Source organism: Alosa alosa, chromosome 24 (genome assembly GCF_017589495.1).
Source record: "Alosa alosa isolate M-15738 ecotype Scorff River chromosome 24, AALO_Geno_1.1, whole genome shotgun sequence".
Lineage (NCBI taxonomy): Eukaryota > Metazoa > Chordata > Actinopteri > Clupeiformes > Clupeidae > Alosa > Alosa alosa.
Window position 1 is genome coordinate 5,812,485 of NC_063212.1, and position 26,504 is coordinate 5,838,988.

Genomic DNA, 26,504 nt, shown 5'->3' on the forward strand with positions numbered 1-26,504 from the left:
AAAAGTTTTCACCACTCTTTGTATTTTGTATCAAAACGTTAGGCCTACTCATATTTCAAAACTTCCATCGTGATACCTCTTCATCTAGGGATTTCATTCAGTGCAGTTGCAGTTACTTACATTGGCAGGGATATGTTGAGTCCATAAAGACAAACAAATAACAGTATAAAACTAAATAATAGTATGAACCCATATCATATGCATAGATGAAAAGAACAGGATTATTTGATTCTCTTGCAAGTGCAAAAACTTTGGATTGAGAACAATATTTCTAAATGTTATCAATATACAAGAGAAAAATATAGAGTAGAGTGAAACAAATGTTGTCCACACAATAATTCAGTTTTTAAATCTTTTTTAATGTTTTTGTATTTTTTTCTTAATTTTTTATTCATTTATATTATCTACAAAGTAAAAGTATTCATTTTTTTAAACTTAACAGTTATGCAACGGTCAAGTGAATCGGGGCTTGCCATCATAATTCTTAAATAATCCCCCTGTTTCTGCCAAATCTGTTTGTTACAGGAAGCTTCTCTTTTGTTAAATTACAACATGTTTCATATTTATTTAGTCAGATATCTTATTGTTGGTAATTTAACCCCAAGTCTTGAACGCAGCGATAGCAGCAGCAGTTAACAGTAATGTTAATACTGTGTATACATTGGAAGAGTTGTAAGTTTCAAGGTGCAGACGGAAACGCAAGTTCCAGTTTTACTCTCGGTCTTCGCTCTTGGCATGCTGATTCAGGTTTTGCAGTTAGCGCCCCCTGCCAACTGCAAGATGCATTGCACCATTTTTTTTTTTTTTTTAAATCGTCTAGGAAGGGTCCATTCTCGTTAAAACTTTTTTGTTAAAAACTCTGTTCAACACGTCTTTTACCTGTTAGTATTCTTTGATTACTGGGAAGAGAGGGGGATAGGGCAAAATGATGTGGGTTTAGTGACTGCCCCTTGGTTCAGGGCAAGTAAGGATCAGGGGCGGGGGCTGGGGGAGGGTGTCTGGGGTGAATGGGTTGGTTTCTGGGATAAACGGGTGTAACACGCCAGGCATCCTCCACTATAGCTGCTGCTGATGGTGGGGTTGCACTACAGACAAAAAAAAAAAAATAGACAAAATTAGTTTTAAAAAAATAAACATGATAGAAGTTCAAAATTGAGGTCCATTAAAGAGCTAACACTGAAGGCCATATGAACACAGTACCCACACTGGTAAGTTATACTCAGATATACACATAGGGCTAGTTTCCTATACATGGATTGAGCCTATTCCAACACTAACATTTCAGATATTTTCCATTAAGGTTCTCATTTAGTATAAGCAGAGTTGTGAAAGTCCAGCTTCATAAAGTAAGTCTTACCACATATTTGTTCCAACCATTCACTAAAGCAGCTGCTTTAGTGCAACTGCTCAGAGTCAGGCAGATCAGTAGTGGAATCATCTGTTTTAGGTGCACAGGTAGGGCCAATGCACGGTAGGACTTTCACTTTCTTACTTACTTTTACTTTCACTTTCATAAGCCGGAGTCTAAGCTTAATCAATGTTTTTGAAACCTTCCCCATAATGTTAGGACACTGTGTTGTTGTGGTTACATTGTCATTTTTGGTTAATCCATGAGCGTACCTGGGGCGTGGGCCATGTAAGAGAAGTGTGTTGTGGAGGACACTGGGATGGGGTTGAGGGCGCTCTGGGGAAGCTGGGGCTGGGGCCCGCCGGGGGGCTGCGTGGCCATCAGCATCATGTGGGGATGTGATGGCGTCGCGTGGTGCGAGGGCACCATACCAGACTGCATGTGAGCCTTAACAGGACAAGAGAGAAAGAGAGAGAGAGAGGAGAGATGACCGTTACTGCACAGCAATCAGACCCAAAACACCTTCCTAAACTCTTGGATCCTGGCATAGAACATCTTTTAAAATGATCAGAACACAACATTGTCAGGACCATCAAGAACTTTTGGTACTATGTAGTAAATCAGATCAGCTTATTTCTGAAGCTGTTATGTTAACTCGGTCACAACAAGAGCAATCAGAAGTCTGCAGACCCTCAATCCTATGTGTGCTGACACAAACAAAACACAAACACACACAAACACACAAGCGTAAAAAGCTCAGTTATGATGGTGACCAATGGTACTGGTAAGAAAGAGTCCCAGTGGTGTGAGTGTTGGCCGTACCTGCTGCACATGAGCCATGTGCGAGGGGTTGTAGCCATGCTGCACCTGCTGAGGGTGGAGGTAGACGGCCTGCTGGGCCGAGGGGAAGCTGGCCTGGGGGGACTGCGGGTTGGGCCCCGGGGTCATGGAGGGCGGGGTGGGCGCCAGGGCCGAGTACATCTGCTGCTGGGGCGAGTTGCCCAGGTGCAGGGTGGCCTGCTGGGCCTGGTGCGGAGGGTGCTGCACAGGGCTGGGCGCCGGGTGGTTGCCCCCGTGCTGCCCGCCCTGCTGGGCCTGTCCCGTGGGCGTGGCAGAGGGCTGGGGGTGCTGCGGGTGAGGGTGCAACGTGGCGCTTGGGTGTGGGTACTGCTGGTGAATCGGGGCGGCGGACACTGGAGAAGCAAACCATTAAAAAATTTAAGGGTGAAGTAGCCCTCATCAACAAAGCTGTATAATGCCATCTGGTGGACAGAGGATTCAGTAGCCATACGTGTGTAGATTTGAACAAAATCTGGTTTGGTTCTTACTGGGAGTTTTTACTGCCGAAAATATCCGATTGTGTTTACCGTGCTCGGAGTTTGGTGCTGGGCTGGTGGGTGCCCTATTTCCCACTCACTCGGCACATCAACAGTTAAACCGAGAATTCTCAGTGCGAAATCAAATTTCCACTGGAGCCCCAAGCGGTTTTGTACACGCAGCCTTACAACACTGTTTACAGCTCTTCGAGTCACTGTACAAGGTCATTTGTGGTACAGAGATAATTTAGGGATGGGTGATTGCGTTCCTTTAGGAATCCGCTGTCTTGGTTTGTATATAAATGAATATTAAGTAACACATTCACGTAAAAGGGACAAAATATGGCACGGGCAGAAATCACTTTCCGATACTGTTTCTAATCTAATGCATTGCCATACTGAACAATTTACCAAAACAAATGTAGATTCCCCCATCCCTCCCATGTGCTTGAGTGTTTATTTGTGTGTGTGTCCCGATAGTGATATAAACAAAGTGAAGGTCTTACCATACATAGTGTGCGTCTGCTCGCCGTATTGTGTGGCCGAGGAGGACACCAGAGTAGGCTGGCCGTGTGCGTTGGGTGTGATCATCCTGGCGCTGCCCTGCATCACCGGACTGAACACATGCTGAGCCTGCACATACACACAATTCCAAAGAGTGGCAAAAGGAAAATCACATTTCCTGATATGTTAACTAAGTAGCTGCTTAGCTAACAATTCTTGCAAGCCTGCAACACCCACTTTCCACTGCGTCTTGCAGAGCAATGCTTCCATACAAATAGAACGCGAGGGCCGAGATGCTACGACCTCCCACATCAACTCTAACAGAACACTGCTACTGATGCACCCTTGGGAAGCAACAGAGAAATAAATGCCTCCACACGGTTTCCAAATTAGCACTGGCACGACTGATCACATCTGAAACACTTCTCAACATAAACCATAACATCAGAATAACCCACAACATTATCAGATGTGGAAGTAGTCTTCCAGTTAAGTGCCAAAATCAGCAAAACACATCAGTCACAGTGGGTATTCTCAAAGTTCTGACTCAATATTTAAAAATTTTGACTCAGTATCTCATAATCCACCCACCCCCAAGTGGCGTAAACGGGCTTCCATAAACATACTGTATGTGAACACATACAGGTTTTGTGTATACATGCATGTACACATACACAGGTAGCGTTCCAGCTAGGCCAGGTGCGGCTCTGGTACCTGTGACTGGTAGTGTGGCATCTGCTGCACCAGTTGCTGGCTGGTGAACTGCTGGGGGCTACAGGTGAAGTACTGGGTCGAGTACGCTGGGCTGGGTGCTACGATAGGAGGCCCAGCAGCCGTGGCGGGGTGCATCATGGCCGAAGTGCCCTGAGGGTGGTGCTGTTCAGGCCTCTGCTGGGGCATGTTGGGCACTGCAGGGGGGAGAGGAGGAAGGAGAGGGTTGAGTCACAAGAACAATGTGTGAACCATTAAACAAGTTGGATTTTGATTTTTTTTTTTTTTTTTTATCTATAGTTATCATTATCTATGGTTTTCAGAGATGATTGTGAGCAGAGGCAAATACAGGTCTAGTAGGTGATAGCAGATGTGGCATAGTTGAAGCAGCACTGATGGCCTATTTTCGCGTTAGATGCCACAAGGCCTACTATAGGACCTGCTGTACCATAGACTCTGGGTTTGGCTCAGCCCTCAGAACCTCTAAATGCTCAAGAACTAACACAGGCCTTCAAGTGTATTTATCATGACTTCTTACGGACAATGAAATGGAGGTGTATCCGCAGTAAGTAAACTGATGATGGTTTGCAAAATAGTTCTTGTTAAAATAATAATATGGCAACACCTCTTCTGGCCCTTTCAAGTGCTCTTTTAGCTGATTATTAAATAATCCCTAAATAAATGTAATAAGCCAGCCGCATTATGTTAAGTGCCAGTTAATGAAGTGATGATATAACGATTTTCCCATAGTTCTCATGCCGCCTTAAGCAGACAGCCAATCACGTGCCATGAAGCATTTTCCAGCAGCAGGGTATTGCTTTCAAATAAGCACACACACACACACACACACACACACACTCACTGGCACTGCAGCAAGCGATTAGTGAAATGAGAGCGACAGAGCGAGAGAGAGAGAGAGAAAGAGAAAGCGAGAGAGAGAAAGAGAAAGAGCAAGAGAAAGAGAGCGAGAGAATGGGAATGTGTTATGTGCAGTATTAGTAAGCATTCTCACCTTTACCTGGTCTGTAGGGCTTGGACTGGCTCACCGTCATATGAGGCATCTGCACATGGTACATGGCTGGAGGCTGGAGAGGGGGGCAGATGGAACCATTAACTACCTAATAATACACACATTCGGTCAGCTTCGCTTCCGGAAACATAGTTTACACTGCCGATATGGATCAATCAGTCAGTCATTGCATAACATCTTAGACAGCATGCTATAATGTTCTTCAAATGTTTTGTAATGTTTTTCTTATTCAAAATCATTATGATCACCACTCAAATATGAAAGGTCATTTGAAGGATGCAAAATTCACAAAGCATAATGAATGGTGTTTTAAGTGTCATTTGTTATTTGGGTGGATTTGTCTGTTGGACAAACAGAAAGCGTCCTGTAGAAATATTGCACCCTATTCACATTCGCATTGTGTCATACATTAGAAAACAACTTCAAGGTCCAGCTAAACTAATGATCTTTGCAACAGAAAAATATGTAATAGTAAAACTGAAACGACTAATAAAACTGAAATTTAGTAAAGCTTTTTAATAGTAAAACTGAAACCACTAGTAAAACTGAAATTCAGAAAAGCAAAACGTAAAAGAAAATGAACAAATTTAACCATCAGATTAGGTCATTGCAATAAGAAATAGGGAAACCAACATCTGTTGGGGCTGGCTAAACAATCATAGACCATACTGTACATCTTTCCAAGAAAAAAGGGAAAAAAGCTTAGAATGGCACAAACCTTCCAGATAATGCTTTTCTATTGGAGAGAGAGAGGGGGGAGAAAAAAAGAACCAGTCTTTAGATCGTCTCACTTACAAAAAAAAAACGAAAAAAAATACAATAGTGACTGATGTTGGATCACCAACTATTTCTTACAGCAACAATGCAGGACAAATTACCCTGTAAAATCAAACAAAAATGGCATACCATCAACCAATATACTGACTCAGAGATATGACTCATGATGGGAAAATGGATGGCGTGGTTATGGAACTAAACTGGTTTGGACACTTCTGGCTTTGGTAGCAACTCGTGCCGACCAAGCATCACATTCCTCTCCTTAGGGAGAAGCAAAGCTCATGTCAGATTTCAGAGATGTGCTTTGGTTTTCCCTGAACACAAATAAAGGTACTGGACATACGCCCCATTTTCTGAGTCATCTATTGCCGAACACAGAATAGAGAGGGGTTGGTGGAATGGTCAAGTGGCCATTTGGAGGCAGCCGACAGACACTGCTACTCACTATGCAATATTACTACTGATGAAGGGTCACTGACACAAAGTTATTTTAAACTGATCAAGACTTACAGGCTGAATTGAGACATCTTACATTTCAAGGCATTGTAGTCAAGAGCTTGGCCACTTGCTTGTTATTGGAGAGCATAAATGCATAGCTGTTAGGCATTTAATGTTGCACTTAACTCTGAAATGAAGCCAGAATCAAAAAGGGTGTATGTTGATGATAAATGGGAATGAAAGAAAAGCCATGACTAGTGTAATTTACTTTATTTCATGCTAACAAATAGCTTTTCCCTAAAGATAGGGTCAGTGGAGTTGAATTAACAAACTGATTTGAGTTGAGTTAAAGAATCTTTGGACCTTTCATTTACTAAAAGATTAACTGCAAACAAACACCCAAACTTGACCCTGCCATCCCTGCAAACAACGTTCAGAATGATCTACCTGGTATAGTAAAGAGTGGGTCTGTAATTTTGTAAAATTGTTGTAATCCCGTAATACACAAGACAGGATTCCTTTTTTGTTCAAATCAAGTTTTCACCCACAAACAATTGGTGAATTGGAGTCTTTGGAAACACAGATGGACACATGGAACACTGTGCCTATTAACTCAAAAACACCATTATTTTGAGGAGAAGAACCTGAGCTTGTTAATATGTCCACTTAGTCATTGTATCTGTAAAGATCCTTACAAGATCCTACATAGATCATTTGCCCTGGGCTTGTTAACATATTCTTGGCAGTTCATCATGAGACGTTTTACATATTCTGTCTCTTAAGTGCATTTTGTCTGAAGCCTTCTCACATCTTCATCTGAAGGACTGGTTTCTTCCATGCAAAGGTGAGCATGCACATTAGGGTAGCAGGACAACAGGTCAACCACATGCATTCATTAGAGGCCAGGGGGAGTTAGAGCTGTACGAGATGAGGTTCAGTCTCAGGGTCAGTGCATGCGAAGTGATGGAGGAGAACAGAAGATCACAAGATGCACACTAAACCATGACATGAGTCGGACTAAGGCTGATGGCTCCTTGCGTATAGACGGATGGACACAAAAATAAATAAAAAACGAAAAACAAACAAACAAACAAAAAAAAATATGAGCGCAAGTCAGGAAAAGGGAATGTGCATGCAATGAAGATATGGACTTAAAAAGACTGACAGAAAGGGAGATTATGTGTGCATTTGCGTGGATGCGTTTTTGAGTTTATGCTTGGAAGGGGAGTGGGAGAGCGAGCGAGCGAGAGAGAGAAAGAGAGAGAAAGAGAAAGAGACGGGCAGAGAGACGATGAGAAAGAGAGAGAGTAACTGAGTGAGTGAGGCCGGTGCTCACCTGGACTCCAGGGCTGACTGGCGTGAGCGGGTACATCTGGGGGAAGCACACGGGCTGACCGTACATCGCCGCTGGCGGCTGCTGCACCACGATGGAGGGGCTGGGCTGGCCCTGGGGCCGAGGCAGGGTCGGGGTGGCAGGCTTAGGCTGGGGAGAGGCAAGCAGGAACATTACAGAGGAAATGCAAAGCAAGAACATCACAGTGGAAAAAGCAAAGAAAACCATTACAGAGGAATAGCAAAGCAAGAACATTAGAGAGGAAAAGCTAAACTTGACTTTCCACTTGTGCCAAGACATAATAAGCAGCTTTATTTGTAAGAAATCTACAGAGTAATACACTGCTATACAGTAGTGCTTCACGAGGCATGTCAATCAATCTCTGATGAATGCACCAACTAATTAAGCTCATGTGAGAATGTGTGGTGACACACGCGTGACACTAATTAGGGTTAATCAGGAGAATGAGAACAGGGTGGCTTACTGGTGTGCAGAATGCTCGCGGATTGAACTCCTTGGCGTTGGGGTTGAGGGTGGACTTTCTTACATTTCTGTGGCAAAACACGAACAAAACAGATTATTGAACAGATTAATAACAGAGAGCCTGAAAGTAAAGCCAATGAGTCAAAGATATTAGCTTACTCAGGAAGTAGTACTGGTTTAGAACAACACAACCAACAAAGAGCCTTTTAAAAGTTCTTACAATTAAAAAAAAAAAAAAACTACACAACAAAAGGTATGCTTTTGCCATCAGGTGTCAAAAGTACATACCAGTATACCTGAATTATAACATACAACAGGCACTAGTTTCCATCGGGTGTCAAAAGTAAGTAAGTATATATATTCTTTTGATCCCATGAGGGAAATTTGGTCTCTGCATTTATCCCAATCCGTGAATTAGTGAAACACTCAGCACACAGTGAACACACAGTGAGGTGAAGCACACACTAATCCCGGCGCAGTGATCAGTACAAATCAGACATTAATTAAACTGCTACCAAAGCGGGTGTCTTTCTCACGGTCTCCCTCTTAATGACATCCATTCATGCCACTTCTCCTCCTGACACTGTTGCAGCGTCATCTCTTCACACTTCTCCCACCTCCTGCCTCACGTCTCTATTGCCCCCTGCCTCGCGTCTCTATTGGCCCCTGACTCGCGTCTCTATTGGCCCCTGACTCGCGTCTCTATTGGCCCTTTCACTCACTCGGCCATTGGGTCTTTCTTCTCCTCCTTGTCATCCTTGGTGTCCGGTTTGGCTGCACCCCCGCCGGACACCGGGGTTGACGTCTGCACCCCCTGTGACGTCACGTCTGGGCTCCTCTTCTGTTCCGGACCGGCGGCGGCCGCGGAGGGAGATGGGGAGGGTGCGCCGCCCGTCTTGCCTCCTGTCGCGCTCATGTTGGGGCTCGTGGCGGTGGTGGCAGCGACGGGGGTCGTGGAGGTCTCGTCTGCTTTGGAGCCGGCGGAGGAGGAGTCGGCTGGGCCCTTGTCCAGCGGAAGCTCCTTGGGCTTGTCCCCGGGGCCGGCCTTGGACTCGAAGACTGGATCTGGGTTTGAACTCGACTGCAACTGTGGGCAGAGACAGGAGATGAGGACACAGAGCGCAGTAGGAGAAAAGACAAAGACTCAGACTAAACGTAAAAATGGACTGCATTTAATCTCCATGAGCACATTAACCCCTGTTTAGAATCTATTTAATTCCAATATGCATATAATGTTGACTTATGGGTCAGAAATCACTGTATCGAACATTTCAAACTTACCCTGAAATCTACACTAAATTTCTTTAGATTGTCTATTTGCTTTCTGTGGTCGGGACCCATGGACCCTAGGAAAACAACAAAACAAAACATAACATTAATGAAACTCAGTGTGGTCTCTGGGCCACTAATGAAACGCAACCAGCAATCAGTGATATGAGAAGGGAACAGGGACGGCGTCTAGATGGACACACCTTTGCTGACCGTTCTGGTCATGCTGGGAGAAGACTCCACAGGTTTAACGTTCTCCTTGTTGGCGGTAGGAGAGTTCTGCCTGGCCTCTTGCACCCGCGGCTCTTTGGCTAAAGACACAGAGTGACCAATACAGAACAAACAGTTCATGAGTGTACCAAACGAGAGTGTACAAAACAAGCAGACCTAAGGGGTATTTCACAAAACCTAGACAAGGGATTAAGCTGGGATTTTTTGGTTATCCTGGATGAATTTAGCCTTAACTTGGTTTCACAAAAGAGATGGCACATAAGTTACCATGGGGATATATTCTCTGCACCTAACCTGGTCCCGACCAGGCTTAGTTCATTCTAATGTTAATTATGTTATCTTATTGGTTCAGCCGACTGCCATTCAAATCCGACCTCCATGTGAACTTAAGAGTTTTATTCCATTTATATACCATTTCCTTAATGTATTTACTCGCAAAACTCAACAGATTGTCTGCCTTATACCATATGGTTATCATTTTAATTATGGTAATTATTAACATACTCTTTGTTTGCTTCTTTTGTTGATAGACGTTTGATGAATAGCCTACTGTGGTAGTGCATACCTATGTTTGCATTCAGTTGGTCCACCATGCCTACTGTCGTTTTACGCAGGGTGTTTGCCCATTCAAAAAAGAAAAACTTTACTTCATTGTTGGTCTATATCAAAAGCGGTTGTTCAATTTGTGCGATTGACTATTTTCTGCAATTTTTTTAATTCAAGCGTGGGTTCTTTGGAGAACAAGCGAAAACGCACACATATCCTGAATTACTTATACCTGGCTTGACATAGTCGCTCCTACTCATCCTGGATTGGTGTTAATGAAACGTGTTGAGCTAGGATGACCAGACAACGCTATGTCAAGCCTCACTTTATCATCACTTTTCTTAGATTTCCTAATTCTGCCTTTGTGAAATACTCTTCCACAACAAACACTCATCCATCCGGATATGGAAACGCAGACAGATTTTAGACGCAACAGAGAGGTTGAGGCAAGTGGGAGTTACCCTCCGCTGAAGGCGTGGCGGCCAGGTTGGAGGCGGGGCTAGCGGCGATGGGCGATCCAGCCGCCATGGGGGTGGCTACAGAGTCGACAGGGGCAGTGCCAGTCTGTGGAGAGGACACTGCAGAGGAGCTGGGAGACGCCCCACCCAGACTGTTCTGCCGTGGAGATCGGGGTCTGTGCGCTGTTGGAAAAAAACATTACAGAACTGTATCTGGCTACAATGATGGTAATATGGTTATAACACAACACTATTAAATGTGCAATAACAATTTACAAAATACTTATTATTATGTATACTTTTTTTTTTTTTTTAACTGAACTGCATGTTTCCTTTGTGTGCTATAAATACATGCATATTGCCAATGTGAAGGAGTGGCAACTAGAGATACAGTAAGCGGAATAACATCGGGAAAAAAAAAAAAAAAAATCAAGTCCGCTTTGTGATGTGGAGTTCCTTGCCTCTGCCTCGTCCATTAATCCTGTATTCGGGACTCCTCGGCAGCAGTTGTCCCTTACATAGTAACGATAGTAACACAGAAATGATCTGATATGTGCTACCACCTACCTCCACTGACCACGGAAGACCAGGTGCCACCAGAGGGGCTACTACGGGCAGCTGGGGGAGCGGACACCTCCCCAGGTGCACTGTGGGAAAGGAAGTCCCCTCCCGGAGGACCTCCGCCACGGCAAATGGAAACGCGCGTCCGGGGAGTGCGCTGGGATTTAGGCGACATCCTGGGAGGACCTGTGGAGGATGACACACATTGCGCATGTTAGGTTTGTCCTTAGCTCACACGGTCACCCGTTGTGGCAGCAGTGCAGTCCCCCGGTCGCGTGCCACAGTGAAAAAGACGTCTGGCCTGAGACGTCCAAGGCAAAAATGTTTAAAAAAAAAGTGTTAGTAGCTGTGACCACATGTTACTTGGTTGTTCACACCGCCCAGCGTAGTGGCTTGTTGGTGTGCCCATTTGAACAGTGACAGGTGTGCACTCGTACTGCTATTCCAATGGTATGTCGAAATAATGTGAGTACACTTTTACATAATAAATGCGAAGAGCCAATTAGTCTTACTTGCTATGCGGTATCTCAACAGTGAATTAATCATCCATCTACAGCCTCCAGCATCTCCAAATTCTACCCCGATTAAAAAACTATTTTCAAATCAATGGAGGACACATTCTGAACGGCAGCGAACACGCCCACCAAGAAATCACAAATAGTAGTAATCCAGATATTGGTTTACCCTCTGTGTGATTTGTATGCTAAAAGTGCAGGAGAGACACACCAAAGTGCACACCAGGGAAGAGACACAGACAGCCCAAAAATCAATAAGACAGGACGAATGCAAGGGCTCCATGTGAGACAGTGAAATGTTATCTGGCCCACAAGGGGGCAAGCCCAGGCGCTAGTCACAACAGCAGGGTCGTTTGAGGTCAGTGCACTGAGGCTATGGCACCTCCGCTCTAAGACCTGTGCCTACGTGACAAATACACCAGATGGTGAAAGCCGTGAACCAATTCAAATCTGAGGGGCAGATCTCTGAATAAGTACTTTATCTCACCATTCCCAGAGGATATATTGCCTTTATTGGTTTCTTCCTGTAACCCAATGGGCAGAAGGAGGAGCTGGCGACATCATACAAATGTATCTTTATCTGTGCAGTAAAGACAAAACCCTGATAATGCCTTGTTGTGAATGTTGCAAGTAAATGTATATGTAGAAGATAAAGATACAAATGTATTGTGTATGAGGATATAGAAGACTAGCATTGCTTTGATAACAGTGCTGCAGTGGTGGCAAGATGAGAACCTCAGGAGGTGGAGAGGGGGTTGGGGTGAGGTGCATGTGTCAGTGTCAAACTCCTCTGCTGTTGGACAGTGGCTGCTTTTGGAAGCATAAGCCGGAGGCGTCTCCGCACACACACGCAGCTGAGGCCAAACCAAGACGCCTCCCACACACACACACACCCCAGGACCAACGTGCGCCAGGCCTGCCCTCCCCTGTGCCAGGGGTTGGGGAGCGGGTACCTTCGGAGGCCATGCGTTTGGGCAGAGTGGAGATGGGGGCGGGCGAGGGGTGAGACTGGGGCCGCGAGGGCCTGGAGAGGGGTCTGGAGTTAGGCCTGGTGGGGGTGGCTGCCCTGGGGGGCAGGGAGGATGAAGAGGAGGAGGAGGAGGAGGAGGAGGCGGCGGCAGCGGCCGCCACGGAGGCGCCGGCGCCCGACTGGTAGCGAGAGGGCGGGCGGGAGGAGGGAGACTGGCAGCGGGACGGCCAGGGATGGCCACCTGGTAGGGAAAGAATGAGAGTAAGAGGGGGAAACCATGGAGACGAGTCAGAGAAAGAAAGAAAGGGAAAGAGAAAGAAAAAGAAAGAAAGACAACAAAGGGAGGAAAGGACCTGATGGGAGGCAATCAAAAGGGACTAAAAAAAAGGCCCTGAGTAAGTCCAAACCCGTAGGCATGTAGCCAGTATTTAATAAAGGCTTTCTAAAATTATATTCAGGACTGCCTCGATTCTTTCGTTTCTTCAATATTTCAGTCGTCCATTTAATGTTACCAACATCATCTTTTTCGGTTTGCGGTTGGCACACCCAGAGTTTAGCACTGGATTAGAATCCAGAGGAGGAGAGGGAGAGGGAGGAGGAGGAGAGGGGGGGAGAGGGAGAGGGGGGGAGGCAGAGCAGACAGATGACAGGAGAATGGGGAGAGGGAAAAATAGGGAGACGTTGACTTGATGAAAGAAAACAGAATGTAACACTTGATTACAACTAAGACTTCTGTTGTCATCCCAGAGAAGGAAGAAAAAAATGCACAAAACCCAAATGAATAGTTTATGAGCATTGGACAGTCTGGAGACGTAGACAGCCACCTGGTGTTCCATTCCAAAAAAACTAAAAAAAAAAACTCCTTTGAACTAGAGTTTACACATTCCTGTGCAAGCTACTTGTCTCTGCAGACGACAACAGATCAGACTTGTTTTCTCTTCACTGTCAACCTGCTAAAAATCACAGGTGCTACATCACCGCATTCAGAACAGAATAAGGGAATGTTTCATCATATCAGTAGTGTGATTGTCTATATAATATAATTATATATAATTAGAAGGCAAGCTATGAATGTCATCATTTCATTTTCGTAATTTACTAATTGCTGATTTGATCATTATTATAGACTAGATTATTTTCAATCTCACCAGACTCATTAACGCACACTAATAATCAAAACTGCGACAAATCCTGAGATGTGCTAGACCTTCTCTGATACCAAACTCAAATTGGCACAAAGGCAGCGTTCAAAAGAGAGCTGCCCGCGAGCGACTCACCTCCGTTGACGACGCGCTGGTCCATGTTGGGTGGGGAGTTGTAGTCGTGGGGGGCGGAGCGAGGGGTGTGGGGGCTGGGGCTGCACTGGGCCAGCCGGGGGGAGTTCTGGCGCCCGGAGCCCCATGACAGGTTCCTCTGCCCGGGGGGAATGTACTTGTTCTCTCTGGTGGAGAGAAGAGAGAGATGGAGAGACGAGAAGGAATAGATGGAGAGAAGAGCAGGGCAAAGTCAGCACACACCTTCAGGTGAAAATACACTTTAAAAATATGCTAGCAAGACTGGTGATAAATGGAGAATTGAAATAAAGGAGTTAGAGCAATAGGTCTTTCAAAAATGTTTTGTTGTTTGTATACAGATCTTTTTATTCATGTGATAAAGGGGTGCTGAGAATGCATTGAGAAAAAACAAGACAAAGAAAACGGGAGGCAATGCGCTCCTCGCCTTGTGATGAATGTTTTCTCCACCACAGTTAATTGCATGTTTTCCTCACAGCCTTTGATTAGTGCACATTAAGGATGACCTCTGGGGCTCTGCTTGCATTTTCCACTCCTAGCCCTTAATGCCGCCACAGAGCACTCCCACGACACCGCTGGGTGCTATGACAGCACGCCGTACCTCTGTGCGGTGCTGTGCAAAGGCTTTAGGCACATCACAGTACTCGAAAGTGCAGTGGTTTCAGGATAATGTGAATAATTCCCACTTATCAATGCAAATGAATGGATCTAAAGAGGCTGCAGCGGAGGAAACATATCAAACATGTTCACTCATCATTTAAGTACCATGGCTAAACCATCTTGATGCAAATCTGTGTGTGTGTGTGTGTGTGTGTGTGTGTGTGTGTGTGTGTGTGTGTTAGTTGAAACCATGTGTCTGACCTGTTGAGTGTGTGCCCCTCCCTCTCTCCCCGCACCACGGCGGTGAACTTCTCCTCCTCGGTGCGCTCGTCGTTTTCTAGCGCCACGCGGGCCTTGTAGGCGGCACTGGACTCGATCTCGTCCGCCAGTGCGGCTGCCCGCGCCTCGCGCTTCAGGAACTCCTCGGAGTTGTCCCGATCCAGAGGAACTCTGCCACAGCGAAGAGGAAACGCCACAGGAAGACACATTCAAATCGACCCAATTAAGCAGCTGAATATGCTCTAAATGTGGCTAGCTTACTGGTGTTTTTGGAGATTCCCTGAAGTGTACAGACAGCTGTGTAATGACTGATTTAATTGCCTCCATGCAGCTTAATCAATCCCATTTACAGTATAGGTGATTAAGGTACCAAGAGAGAGACAGAGAGAGCGCAAGAGATCCTTACGTGTATGAAGAGAGGCTGCTGTCGTAAGTGGACTTGACGCCGTAGTTTTCCTCGTTATACTTGAACATGTCATCAGGATCCCAGCCATTAGACTATAGGAGCGGAGCACAAAACAGACAAGACCTTTATGACGCGACACTCAGGAAGAATCTACAGAGGATTTGGAATTACATCAGCCAGCTTGCGTTACGGGAAACGTAAGCATTTAGCCAACAAACTGTCAACACTTTGACACAACAACAAAACATGGCATGCAGATATTGTAAACAATCAGAGACTGTAATCAATCCATTAGCTGTCAACTGTGGTCTATTTGGTCATAATCAACAACCTATTTTATAATCGATTAATCAGTTTTAGTCAATTTTCTATGTAAAATAAAAGTGTCAAAATTCTATTCTTTTAATGTTTCAGGATATTATCTTAGGCCAGACATGTCAAAGTCAAGGCCCGGCCCGCGAATGAATTATCTACGGCCCCCGGGATGATATTTGATTAGTATTAGAACCGGCCTGCAGGCCACAGCCGCCGGCTGCTGTTTTGCGCATCAATACTCCATTCCCCACAATGCAACGGTAGCCCACTTAACTCACTCACGGCGCCGCAAGTGGGCCTCGGCTTCATTATTCATCAGTATTCAGTCAGGGCAGATGTCAACTTTCAGCTACCTCCCTCCCCAGTGTTGTGCCTGAACGCCGTTCATTAAACCAAAGTCACTCGCTCATATGTATTTTATGAACGTGAACTGAACGCACTGTATTAGGGCTACTACTGCCTGATGAACGTTACTGTGTACTCTTTTCATTCTGGTGTCTGAACGCACGCTCTTTCAGTTTAACTTGAGAATAAGTGCAAGATTTCTACAGAGCCTTCCACGCCAAAAACCCGCTAAAAACACACCGTAAAAAGGCCGTAATATGGCAGCATGCAGGTCACCATTTGTCAAACTATGGGCGCTGGGTCCACAATGTGGACAATGGTCTGCAGAGGAAATTATTCCCGGCCATCGTCTGATAATTTGCTCGCGAATTGGTCAAGGAGCCACGGACAGAAAAAGAAAACAAACATTCCTGCAATTAGTAGGAAATACTTGTTAATTTGGTGTCATCAAACATAGAGGCATATAATTAAGTCGTGGTATGAGCGTTTATTCAATGCATGCGTGTGCACATTGGTAGCAAAGCTAAGCTTCAACCTATTGGAAGGCTAATTATGAAACGACATTTAATAGAATGACGTGGATTTATGCAACTTCCATAAAAAACAGAGCACAGACTATATAAAACACTGTTTGGCATTAAGTATTAAAGTCAGCCAAAAGCTATTAATTAGTCTTAGTTAAAGATAGTTAAAGATCTCCAGATCAGTGATTTACGCATGATCTGATCCGCCATTTACCAGTCACACAAGCTGGTATTGTGTCTCCTGAATCCTTACATTCAGGCATTCAAATGAAATGTAATTAAATAACATATAAATATTCTATCAGTGTATGATGCTTGCATGAGGGAAACATCCCAAAACCAACGGCACCCATATAACTGCTGTTGTTTTGAGAAGTATCTCATGCAAGCATCATGCAACAATGCAAAAACAATGAAACTATTGTAGGCCTAATTATATTTTACATTAGTAAAGCAGTACTCTGATGTGCATGTTTTCACAAACTTTTGTGAACAATCTTAGCACTTTAAACATTGACTGTTTTGAAGTGCAAATTTGTTTTTTTGGCCCTATAATGTATTTATTTGACATCCCTGTCTTAGGCTTTGGAAATACTGATACAATCTCCACAACATCCTGACAATTTACAGACCACACAATTAACAATTACTCGAGATAATAGTCGACAGACTAATCACCACTGTAAATAACTGTTAGTGGCAGCCCTAGCTTGAACATGACAGATTGTGGGCCGTCTCACCAGATCCGTGTCTAGAGACTCCAGGCTGTCTGAGGCATGCTGCTCTCCTCCATCCCACGGCTCCAGATCTTTCTCTTTGTGCTCGCCATTCACCCGTGCGCTCACAGCCGAGTCTGTAAAGTTATCTACAACACACACACACACGCATAGACGTAATGGTTATTCCGTCAGGAAACGGTCAGGACACAGGAGACATGACACAGAGGGTGTGGGGGAAGACACAAACACATGCGAATGTGACAGACAAAACACAGACGGACACAGTTTTGGGCAATACATTGAAACATCAAATCATTTTTGTTTAATGTACCGTAAACAGATACCAATAAACCATTAATAATAAAGCCAAAACAAACACACAAAATAGGTTTCTGTCCACCCCCTTATTGTACCCCTTTCCATGATTGTCAGATGGCTACAAGCTTATATTGAGCTGCGCCAACTGCCTTCACCGTTTCAATTACCCCCAAGATCACAGAACACGTGAGAACAGAATGCCAAGGTAAAGGAGGAAACCCACAGTAAGGAGTGCTGAAATGAAGCCATAGCTGTGGAAAAGCGCTCTTGTGATCCAGCTGAATTATGGGTAAGCAGATCAGGTGACCAGGAGGAGCATGTTTACAGGAACCAGCACTGCAGCCTGGCACAGAAGCCTGGGGGTTTCTGGACACTTTTATTCATCGCTATGACAAAGGCCCATGTAAAAACTACAGTGTGATTATTCCTTCACAGCTATACTGCCTCATTTATAAAAACAAAAATGACATGTCTGCTCTTAAAATATATAACTTACATGATTGTATATGGTATTTAAGCCAAAGGATAGCATTAGCACTATCTATTAATTCTCTATTTGAGAAACTCCTAATATGGCAGGGAAGTTAACCATTAGAAACCTATTCAGGATTCTCATATTTCTTTTTAGAAAATCCTAATATTCTGCATAATAACCTTCATACTAACAAAATGTCCCGAATAATGGGTCCATGCACACAGATAATTGTGCCAGAGATCCATAAATCTCAGATCTGATCAGCAAAGTTACTGATAAGTTATTGGGACTGTACTTCTTCGAACACCATTGGGGCAGCACCGGTGTCCAACACAGAGCTAGAAAATTGGCTACCCGCGAGAGCAACTGCTGGTACCATTGATGGCATGCCAGCGCTACTGCATCTAAGTTCAGGCTGCACGCACGTCAGGGAGAACAAGGTTCACAGTGGACACGGTTCTACGGCTAACACAGCAGGGATTAGGCGGAACAGGAGAGCGTCTAGGTGTCAGGAGGAGGGGAGGCAGAACACCATGCAAAAATCACATTAGATCATCACATTCTAATTCAAACAGCACATGTGCCCACCAACTGAGAACAATTAGTGTCTACTGGACAGAAAAAAAAAAACGAGGAGGCGTACGAAAATGAAAAAGGGAAATACAAATGTGCTGTAGGGCACAGAGCAGCAAATGGCCATGTGTTCACAGACAAAAGAAACCTTGTAGGGGTTCAAAGGTCAGGAATATGTTAAGCTTTTAGGGACTGTAGTCTCAAATTCAAAATTTTTGTTTTGTGCCGGAATTTGGTGAGACTTGCCAGAACGAATCTCTGGCTGCATTAGGAAAGAGGTTGTGTGTGTGTGTGTGTGTGTGTGTGTGTAAATACATCAGTGAGAAGAGAAATTGGTGAAACTTCACAGCAAAAGAAACATTTGTTTGAAGAAACAAGTGTTTTTTTTTTTAATAAAACCAGCACAGTCACTGCTCTGTTGTTGGAACCTCCCATTCCGTAATCATATTTGGTCAAAGAGTATGCTCTTACACTCCAAAAAAATGAGATGTAAAGGCAAAGTCTTCTAGGAAAGGGGTTTGGTAAACATAAGTAGGCCTTCCACATGTATATAGGCTATACATATTGCAGTAAATTAAACAAATGAATGTAACAAATGCCAGAAGTTGCATAAGGAGAAAACGGCCGCATTACCTGTTTCTGAAGGTACTACAGATTGGAAAAAGACAGTGAAAGACAAGAGTCAGTTGGAGGAAGACAGTCACCTCATCATCCTGGGCTAAGGCTGGATTTGGTAAAACGTGGGGTGTTAAATCATGTTTTAAAATAAATAATGTTGGTAATGTTCAAAATGTGGTACTGAACGAAGAAGAGCCTTGATCTATCCACGCCACTATATGTGGAGCAATCAAGAAATCACTACAACAGAGGAAGTAGGGCTGGACTGCCCACTCAGTGTTTCCCATACATTGACTTATTTGTGGCGGCCCACCACAATATCAACATTGACCACCACACAATGATTTTCCAGGTTGTACTATTTCAATTGGATGGAATTCTTTCATTGTAGAGCTATGTGCACCTTTGTAAAGCCTCTCCTCGTTTCTCTGTCTCTCAACAAACCTACATGCATGTTTAAAGACAACATTAACAATCCTGCAAGGCATAGAGGAGGACTAGAAGGCTAAATTGTGCGTAAATCCAGTTAGCATCATAACCCCGCTGTGCTAATTTGTTAAAAACATTTGCATTCAAGTTAATTCTGCAAACCTACCACCACAAATAGAATTAAATTCTATGGGAAACACTGCCACTGTAACACTAGTCTAATCTCCTTCACTGACTTCTATGTCTGTCCCTGGGTCCTTGGAAGGCCAAGCAATAAGGAACTGCATTTAGGGCTCCAACAATCTAATCTCAGAAATCCATATGTGTGAAGAATTGGAAGAGCCCTACTCCCCGTGTTCCCTTTGCTAAGTGTGTCTGGAAAGAGTTTCCATGGCTTCACTTCATGTTATGTGATGCCACATTTCTGTCTTCTCCAACATCTAAAGGGTTTTTTTATTTCATTTTAATTTTCCATATATATATATTTGGCTGACACTTTTATCCAAAGTGACTTACATAACTCAATTATATTCACAGATAAAGATGGCAAAAATGAGGACATGGCCCGAGAGGCACTTTACCTAAAATGGATATGACTGGAAGTATACAGGCTGGAGAGAACATAGAGAATGAGAATGGTCTGGAAGTTCATGTGGAGGCCACCTCACCTTTCTTCGCAAAGTTGAGGTCGACGTCCTTGAAGTGGACCACCACCACGTCGGAGGACTTGAAGATGATGCTCTCGACGATGTCCTCCCTGCGGGGGCCGACACTGGGCTCGGGGCTCCTACGGTGGGCGGCGTCCAGGACCAGGTCGCACTGCGGCCAGAGAGCCAAGTCATGAAAAACATTCAAAACAGGCCTCTCTGTCCACTACCAACAGCCAGATGCCCATTAACAGACTAACCACCCTCTCTTCCACGGTCCTCTAAGTGTATGATCAGTGTGCAGCACATTAAGCTTGCATGAATAAGATCCAGAATCCACTTGGTGCCAATGCATCACAAAGTGAAAGACAGGTCAATGGGTGTCTGCCAATACAAGACAGAATTAACAAAAACTAACTGATGTAATTCTTGTTATAGCCAGCGCCACTGATGGCTGTAATGTTGTGCAATATGGTTGCAATTCTGCGCCGTGGGCAGTGATGCCTGTGATGCCAACGCCGTCTACAGATGGGTTATTAAGACATACCACACACCGCGCGCACATGTTTGTGTCTCCAACAGCTCTGTGACTCACCTCTGGACCATATGTTTTGAAGATTCCGTCATAAATAATACCGTTTCTGACCTTCAGCTCACACTTGGTTCCCTGTGCATCAGAGGAGATAGATTCTCGATCAGGCTTAAATATAGACGAAGACAGCAATACATTTGGAATTCCAATCTGAACTTATTCATCTAGCGTTTTCTGTCTCAGTGACCACTGAGCCTTGTGGATTGATTACAGATACTATGTCAGTCACCCGCTAGACTAAGGGGGGACATGCTTTTCTATTTCCATGTTTTCCAATGTTTCCTGTTATCTGATTATCACACCTGAGAGTTTTGTAAGGGCTTCTTCGTGTCAACTAAAGGTTTGCGAGGTTAAACGGTGACGTCAGAGAGAAATTGGCCAACGTGTGATAAGATGGGTACAGTAGCCATAGCCATTTCATAGCCACTTACCACAACTGACGTCAGGATATGAACCATTCTCGTGTTAGCATAAACGCCATTGAAAGGAGTCTGGAAAAGAAACCAATGGGCAAAAGTAGTGTGAGTTGTTGTCTCTGTAATCATAAAAGCTCTGATGTTACAGCCATAGATGTTTTCTTTTAAAAATAAAACCTCTCTGACAATTGCAATGTGTCTGACATTAACAGGTAGTGTTTACATCTCTTAGTGCTTTAATGATGTCTTGCTTCAATCATACTTTTGTTTTAGAATATTACAAGGTCAGCGCAGTCCACAGATGCCTAGCACACACACTGTCTAAACTGCAAAAAACACTGTGGTGAAATACGTTAAACAGAACAAACGCATTGCAGTCAGCACTATGTCTCATCCATTTTCTTGTGCTTCAATAGTGACGTTTGGATTTTTCCTTTTTTAAAACTTGATTTTTATAGTCTTCAGTAACCTTACAAGGGCATTTTAAGAGAGGTGAACTCCACAGATTTATTACAAGTCCGTGCAAGTAATCTGCAGGTGATCACATAAGTCAGGTCAGTCAGATGGATGTTTGTTAAATGATTCTGCATGACTGAACTATGAGAAGAGGTTCAAGTCAGTTATCCATGATGACCTTGATTGACCAAGGCTTTCCTACCACAGGCCCAGGCCATTGAATGTTGGGTAATCCGTTTCACACAACCTGATAGATGGACACAGTGCCAACATACTGTTGGTTGTCCTACATGACTATCAAGATGCACATATTTACTTCTGACCAATAATAAGAGCAAGGGTCTGCAGTCACTTGACTGCTCTTGTTTATGTTATTCCTACATTTAATGACTATAAGGCCCATCAGGGAATTAAAGGGATGTACAATCAATTCTACTTAAGGGCATAGGTTTGGGACCTGGTTTTAACCAGGGAGTTCTCATACAGTCCCCAATTCTGGTGAACGGTTGTTGATATTTTTATTTATCCACATTTGCACTTCTTTTTCAAATGAAAACATCAAATTTAATTAAGGTTGCCAATCAAACAATCTTTTCCTGTCAAATGCAAGCAAACATTGCCTTCGGATCTTGGCCTGCCAGATATCATTAACTCATCAGCTCTGATGGCAGGTTAAATGAATTAGGACAACCTTCTAAAGAGCTATATTCAATTTTCATCATTGCTTAAATTATGACATTTCATTTGAAGGTGGCATCACAGATGAAGGCTTAATGCAAAGGAGCAAATTGTCCACATCAGATGATGCGTACGGTAACCTGGTTGTAGTTGTCAAGATGCTGTGGTTGTTGTTTAACCACAGGCTGATGCAAATGTTGCTGAATCATCTCTACACACAATACATTACTATGAAACTAATGAGGTCATATCACCCCACCATCATTATCTGATACTAATTGTATTAGGCCTATCTTCCTATTGATTAACTGAAATGGGCCTTACTAAACTATGCCTTCCAAAAAAGACTGGCACAGTAAAGTCAGCTTGGACAAACACAAAAGGTTGCACACAATTCAACAACTGTTTACATCAATATGGGCAAATAAAAACTCACAGCAGTGGGTGCGCCCTTGGAACTGTTTCGTCCTCTGTAGCAGAACAATGAAAAAAAAGTGAAAGATGTTAGAACAGAAAGCCATTATCAAAATTATAGATACAACATACAATTTATATTAGCTAATCCAACAGATCTGGCTACCAACAAAGAACACAGGGTAAAAAACCACAATTATGTCTGCTAAACCTACTTGCCACTGCCATTTATGCCAAGGGCACTGAGCCGCAGAACTGCAAACCAGACATTTTCATCTGTCCATTAACATAGGCTACAACCTTGCTTTTATTGCTGTGTCTGACAGCATATCAGCATTAGAAATGACAATTCTGTCACCTTTCCAACGACTAAACACCTCTGACAGCCTGCTAGCCCTCCACCAAACTATGTCACAGGTGCAGGACCGACTCTGCTTTTCAGTCGCGACGGCTGATCTACAGCGCACCATTTCATTAGGGACCAGTAGCTGGAATGCTGAGACCTCTGGGGTCTGCCAGTTTGGCTGCTACCGATGGCAAAACGTGAACAGACGGGCTGAAGTGGTCAAAGTTGATTGAGCACATGGAGACACACCCACTGCTCAACACAACAATCCTCAAATGCCGCTTTTCTTGTCACTGTAGTGATGCTCATGGGTAAGCATACTTTTGCTCAAACGAAATAGCCCGCCGCCCACGACATATGCCGGTTCTGGATGCTGGGTAGTAGGCTGCTGCAACATACCTGTCCTGCTACTAGCCTTAATAATTAACTTGAATTCGTCTTTTACACTCATTCCACGTAGCTGGCCAGCGCAATGCACTGGCGTTAGCCAACTTAGCAACATTACACTACGCCATGCCATGTCCATGGTTAAATTCCTGGGTATTCAATTTGCTACACGTACTGCGTGACGCATTAAACATCGCTCTGGTAAAGATCAAAATCTACAGACTACAAGCACGTTACTTACACAAATGTCATGATTCAAGGACACAATTTTAAGCACCCTCGCAACGTCAAGGTTGCCCTCGCTTGACTTTCCCCTGCAGAACTCACATGCACATGCGCGCGCTCGACACTCGCTAGCTCGCAACATCGCATGATTTCGCCCAAAAATCACAAGACCCAAATGAAGCATTGGTGATGGCGACTAAATAAATGGCTTGGACAATATGAGTGCTATCAAAATCAGTTAGATACATACAATGTCAAAAGAGCTCATGCAGTAATAAGGGGGAGGGGGGCAGCTGCAGTTCCTTTCCATACCACTCAATTTGGCCGACTAGCCAGCGATAGCTAACAGTTAACCAACATGAACCTGCCAGCTGAGCTTGCCTTCACAGCAAAGGGACATGGCCATCTCGTTACGCACTCCTTAGCTGAACAAAATTGACGGTGCTTGCAGGCAAATACTTGGTCCCCGCACGGATGAATCTAACGTTACGATAACAATAATAGTATCAATACAATCGCTGGCACTGGCACAGGGTTATTTATCCAGCCAACTTAAACTAACTGCACAACTATAACGGTGACCCTAAAACAAATGCTTAGCTAGCAAGATAGCTCAATGTTTTGCCATAAACCTAACTGACCTGTCAATTGACGGCTAATTAGCAAGGATCTAGGACCATCACAGGGTAACCCAATTCTTCAGCAGGTAGTTGTCATGTCAGGCTCTCAAATGGCATGTGACACTGGACATTCCTACATCCTTGTTACTCTTTCGTTAGACGAATAGGTAACTTTCGTCTACATAACTTTGCATCGACAACGTTCAGCTTGCCAAATGCTAGCGTTAGCCAACAATTGTTAGCGTTTACGTAGCTAGCTAGATGCACAAGCTTTTTCGATATTGAGGAGCATAAAGCAAATAGAATAAACAGAATATAGCTAACGTTAAGGTCAACGCCAGGTTGGTTAACGTTAGCATTACGTTAATTGTTTGCATGGATCAACAGTGCAAACTCTTGCTTAACAAAGGCATTTGTCGGCCTGCTGCATATTGGCATCTGATGGACATTAACGTTAGCCGCTCAGACGTGACCTAGCCAATATCCGAATATTCTCTAAATTCTAAAAACAAATGTACGTGTAATTGTACTGCCACTCATTACATTGTATTTGGTTAACTACAAAAACTCAAAATCCAATATTGTCAACATAGACAGGTGTAAGGTGGGGGGAAATAATCACATATTTGTCGCCGAACCTACCTGCCAAGACTTTGTCGTCCACCAGCTCCTCCACCCCCTCCAGCTCCAGAGGCCGCAGCAGCACCGCTACTGCTACCGCCGGGTTTACGATTTCCACCGGCCTGCTTCATTGACATGATGATCCCATAAACGACAACGTGTAAAACGTATTCTAATGTTTACATAAGACACCAAAATACACAATGATGAAATATTGTTCGAAAAACCTATGCTAACAAAATTATAAACACCAGCCAGCTCGTTTGGTCGTTAGCCCTGCTGCTATGAATCGTAACTAGCTTGCTAGCTGTTCTGGTCGACAGTCTGGCTTGCTAATGTTAGCTTCACTTTATTTTTTTTTCTTAAACTCAATTAATTCCTTTCTCCGCTAGAAAACAGGAAGCGCTACCTTTAAAACATGTATACTCAATAGCAAACTAAAAATGTTAAAATAAAATGTTCACACAATTTCGTGAAATTGTATTTTCAGCTAACACGGGGTCTATTCCTTGCTGACAGTGAAAGGACCTAAATAGTCTGAAAGGAGACTAAAAATAGCGGATGGATATATAGACAATACTACGGTGTAAACTGTGGATCGCATATTTTCGTTCATTGACAACACGAAGACGGGTATTATTTAATATCAGCTATATATATACAAACTAAAACACTCTTTACATATGTAATTTGCACTGCTTAAATGAGCATTTGTTAAGCATGGATGTGGGAAAAAACGCACTATTTACAGGAAGTAGAGGATGACTTCACAATCGAGTGGTTGTAATGAGGCATCCACGTGAGCCGGTGCAAAAGTAGTAGCCAGTTGCAGTTCTATTGTAGTTAACATGAATTCTGATACATTATAACCAACAATCTGTCATAGAAGTCCCTTTGATGAATAATTTCGTCTCTGGAGACGCCTCCTCGGTGAAACCATTCTCGTGTCTGCATTTGGAAGACATCCATCTGTATCCATGGCGTTGTCGGAGTGAAGTCATTTTCGACGAATAAAACCGACAGCATAAACGAGATTACTGTAACGTTTTCCCTAACGTGAGTGGATAAATATTACTGCAAAATGCAGATACGCATAACTGTTTCAGAGAAGTCCATGGTAAACATACACCAGTCCAACAACTTACCTAAGGAATATCTATTTTACACCTACCAGTGGCATCAGTAATTGAAAAATCAAAACAGGCCTACTAAAAGTCATATGCATTTATTATATGAACTAGTCTATAAAAGGGTCAAAAATATATCCTTGAGCCATCCACTGACATGGAGAAGGTAGTAGGCCTAGAAAAGGTGAGATAACAGTTCTAAGATTAAATCACTTGCAGTCGCTTAGTGAATATTTTTGATAGGCCTCTCCTCCTATGTAATGTGCATAGTTATAGTTTGAAGGATAATGTAATTGTAATGTTTACATAAATTCCTATTTGAGAGAAATGCCGTGATATGGACTCTAGCTTACTTGAAGTGGGCAAACCAGTTTCCTGTTTGTCGACATTGCTGTCAACAAGCACCTGAGGATGAGTGTTTTAGTTGTACCAAAACATAAGAAATACAATGCTGTGCCACACTGCTCGGCTTCAAGTCGTTACAAAAACAATTTTAGCTTCCACCTTTTTCCTAAAAACGCCAGCCTAAGTGCAGTGGCTGCACAAAATAAGGAGGGAAGGATTTTCGGTGAGCACACCTTTTGGTACAACT

The 26,504-nt window shown here is 43.7% G+C and overlaps 1 protein-coding gene across 11 annotated transcripts; it reads right to left on the minus strand.

Moving 5' to 3' along the window:
* Window positions 1-338: 338 nt before the first annotated feature.
* On the minus strand, window positions 339-25,332 carry atxn2 (ataxin 2). Of its 11 annotated transcripts, XM_048236314.1 has the most exons (26): window positions 25,195-25,330; window positions 24,807-24,910; window positions 22,609-22,642; window positions 21,054-21,113; window positions 20,626-20,697; window positions 20,052-20,202; window positions 18,970-18,984; window positions 16,992-17,116; window positions 15,068-15,159; window positions 14,644-14,832; window positions 13,768-13,931; window positions 12,474-12,731; window positions 11,012-11,191; window positions 10,448-10,627; window positions 9,413-9,520; window positions 9,222-9,286; window positions 8,663-9,027; window positions 7,942-8,008; window positions 7,461-7,607; window positions 5,628-5,645; window positions 4,892-4,964; window positions 3,883-4,076; window positions 3,171-3,297; window positions 2,171-2,541; window positions 1,621-1,795; window positions 339-1,085 (listed from the first exon to the last, which is right to left on the minus strand). In XM_048236314.1, the coding sequence occupies exons 4-26, from the start codon at window positions 21,078-21,080 to the stop codon at window positions 1,057-1,059; spliced, it is 3,192 nt and encodes a 1,063-aa protein (XP_048092271.1). In that variant the 5' UTR covers window positions 21,081-21,113; window positions 22,609-22,642; window positions 24,807-24,910; window positions 25,195-25,330; the 3' UTR covers window positions 339-1,056. The 11 variants fall into 11 exon arrangements, with proteins under 11 accessions (XP_048092271.1, XP_048092266.1, XP_048092264.1 ...); XM_048236309.1 differs by having other exon boundaries at window positions 4,898-4,964; window positions 24,807-25,332; XM_048236307.1 differs by having other exon boundaries at window positions 24,807-25,332.
* Between the last annotated feature and the right edge of the window lie 1,172 nt (window positions 25,333-26,504).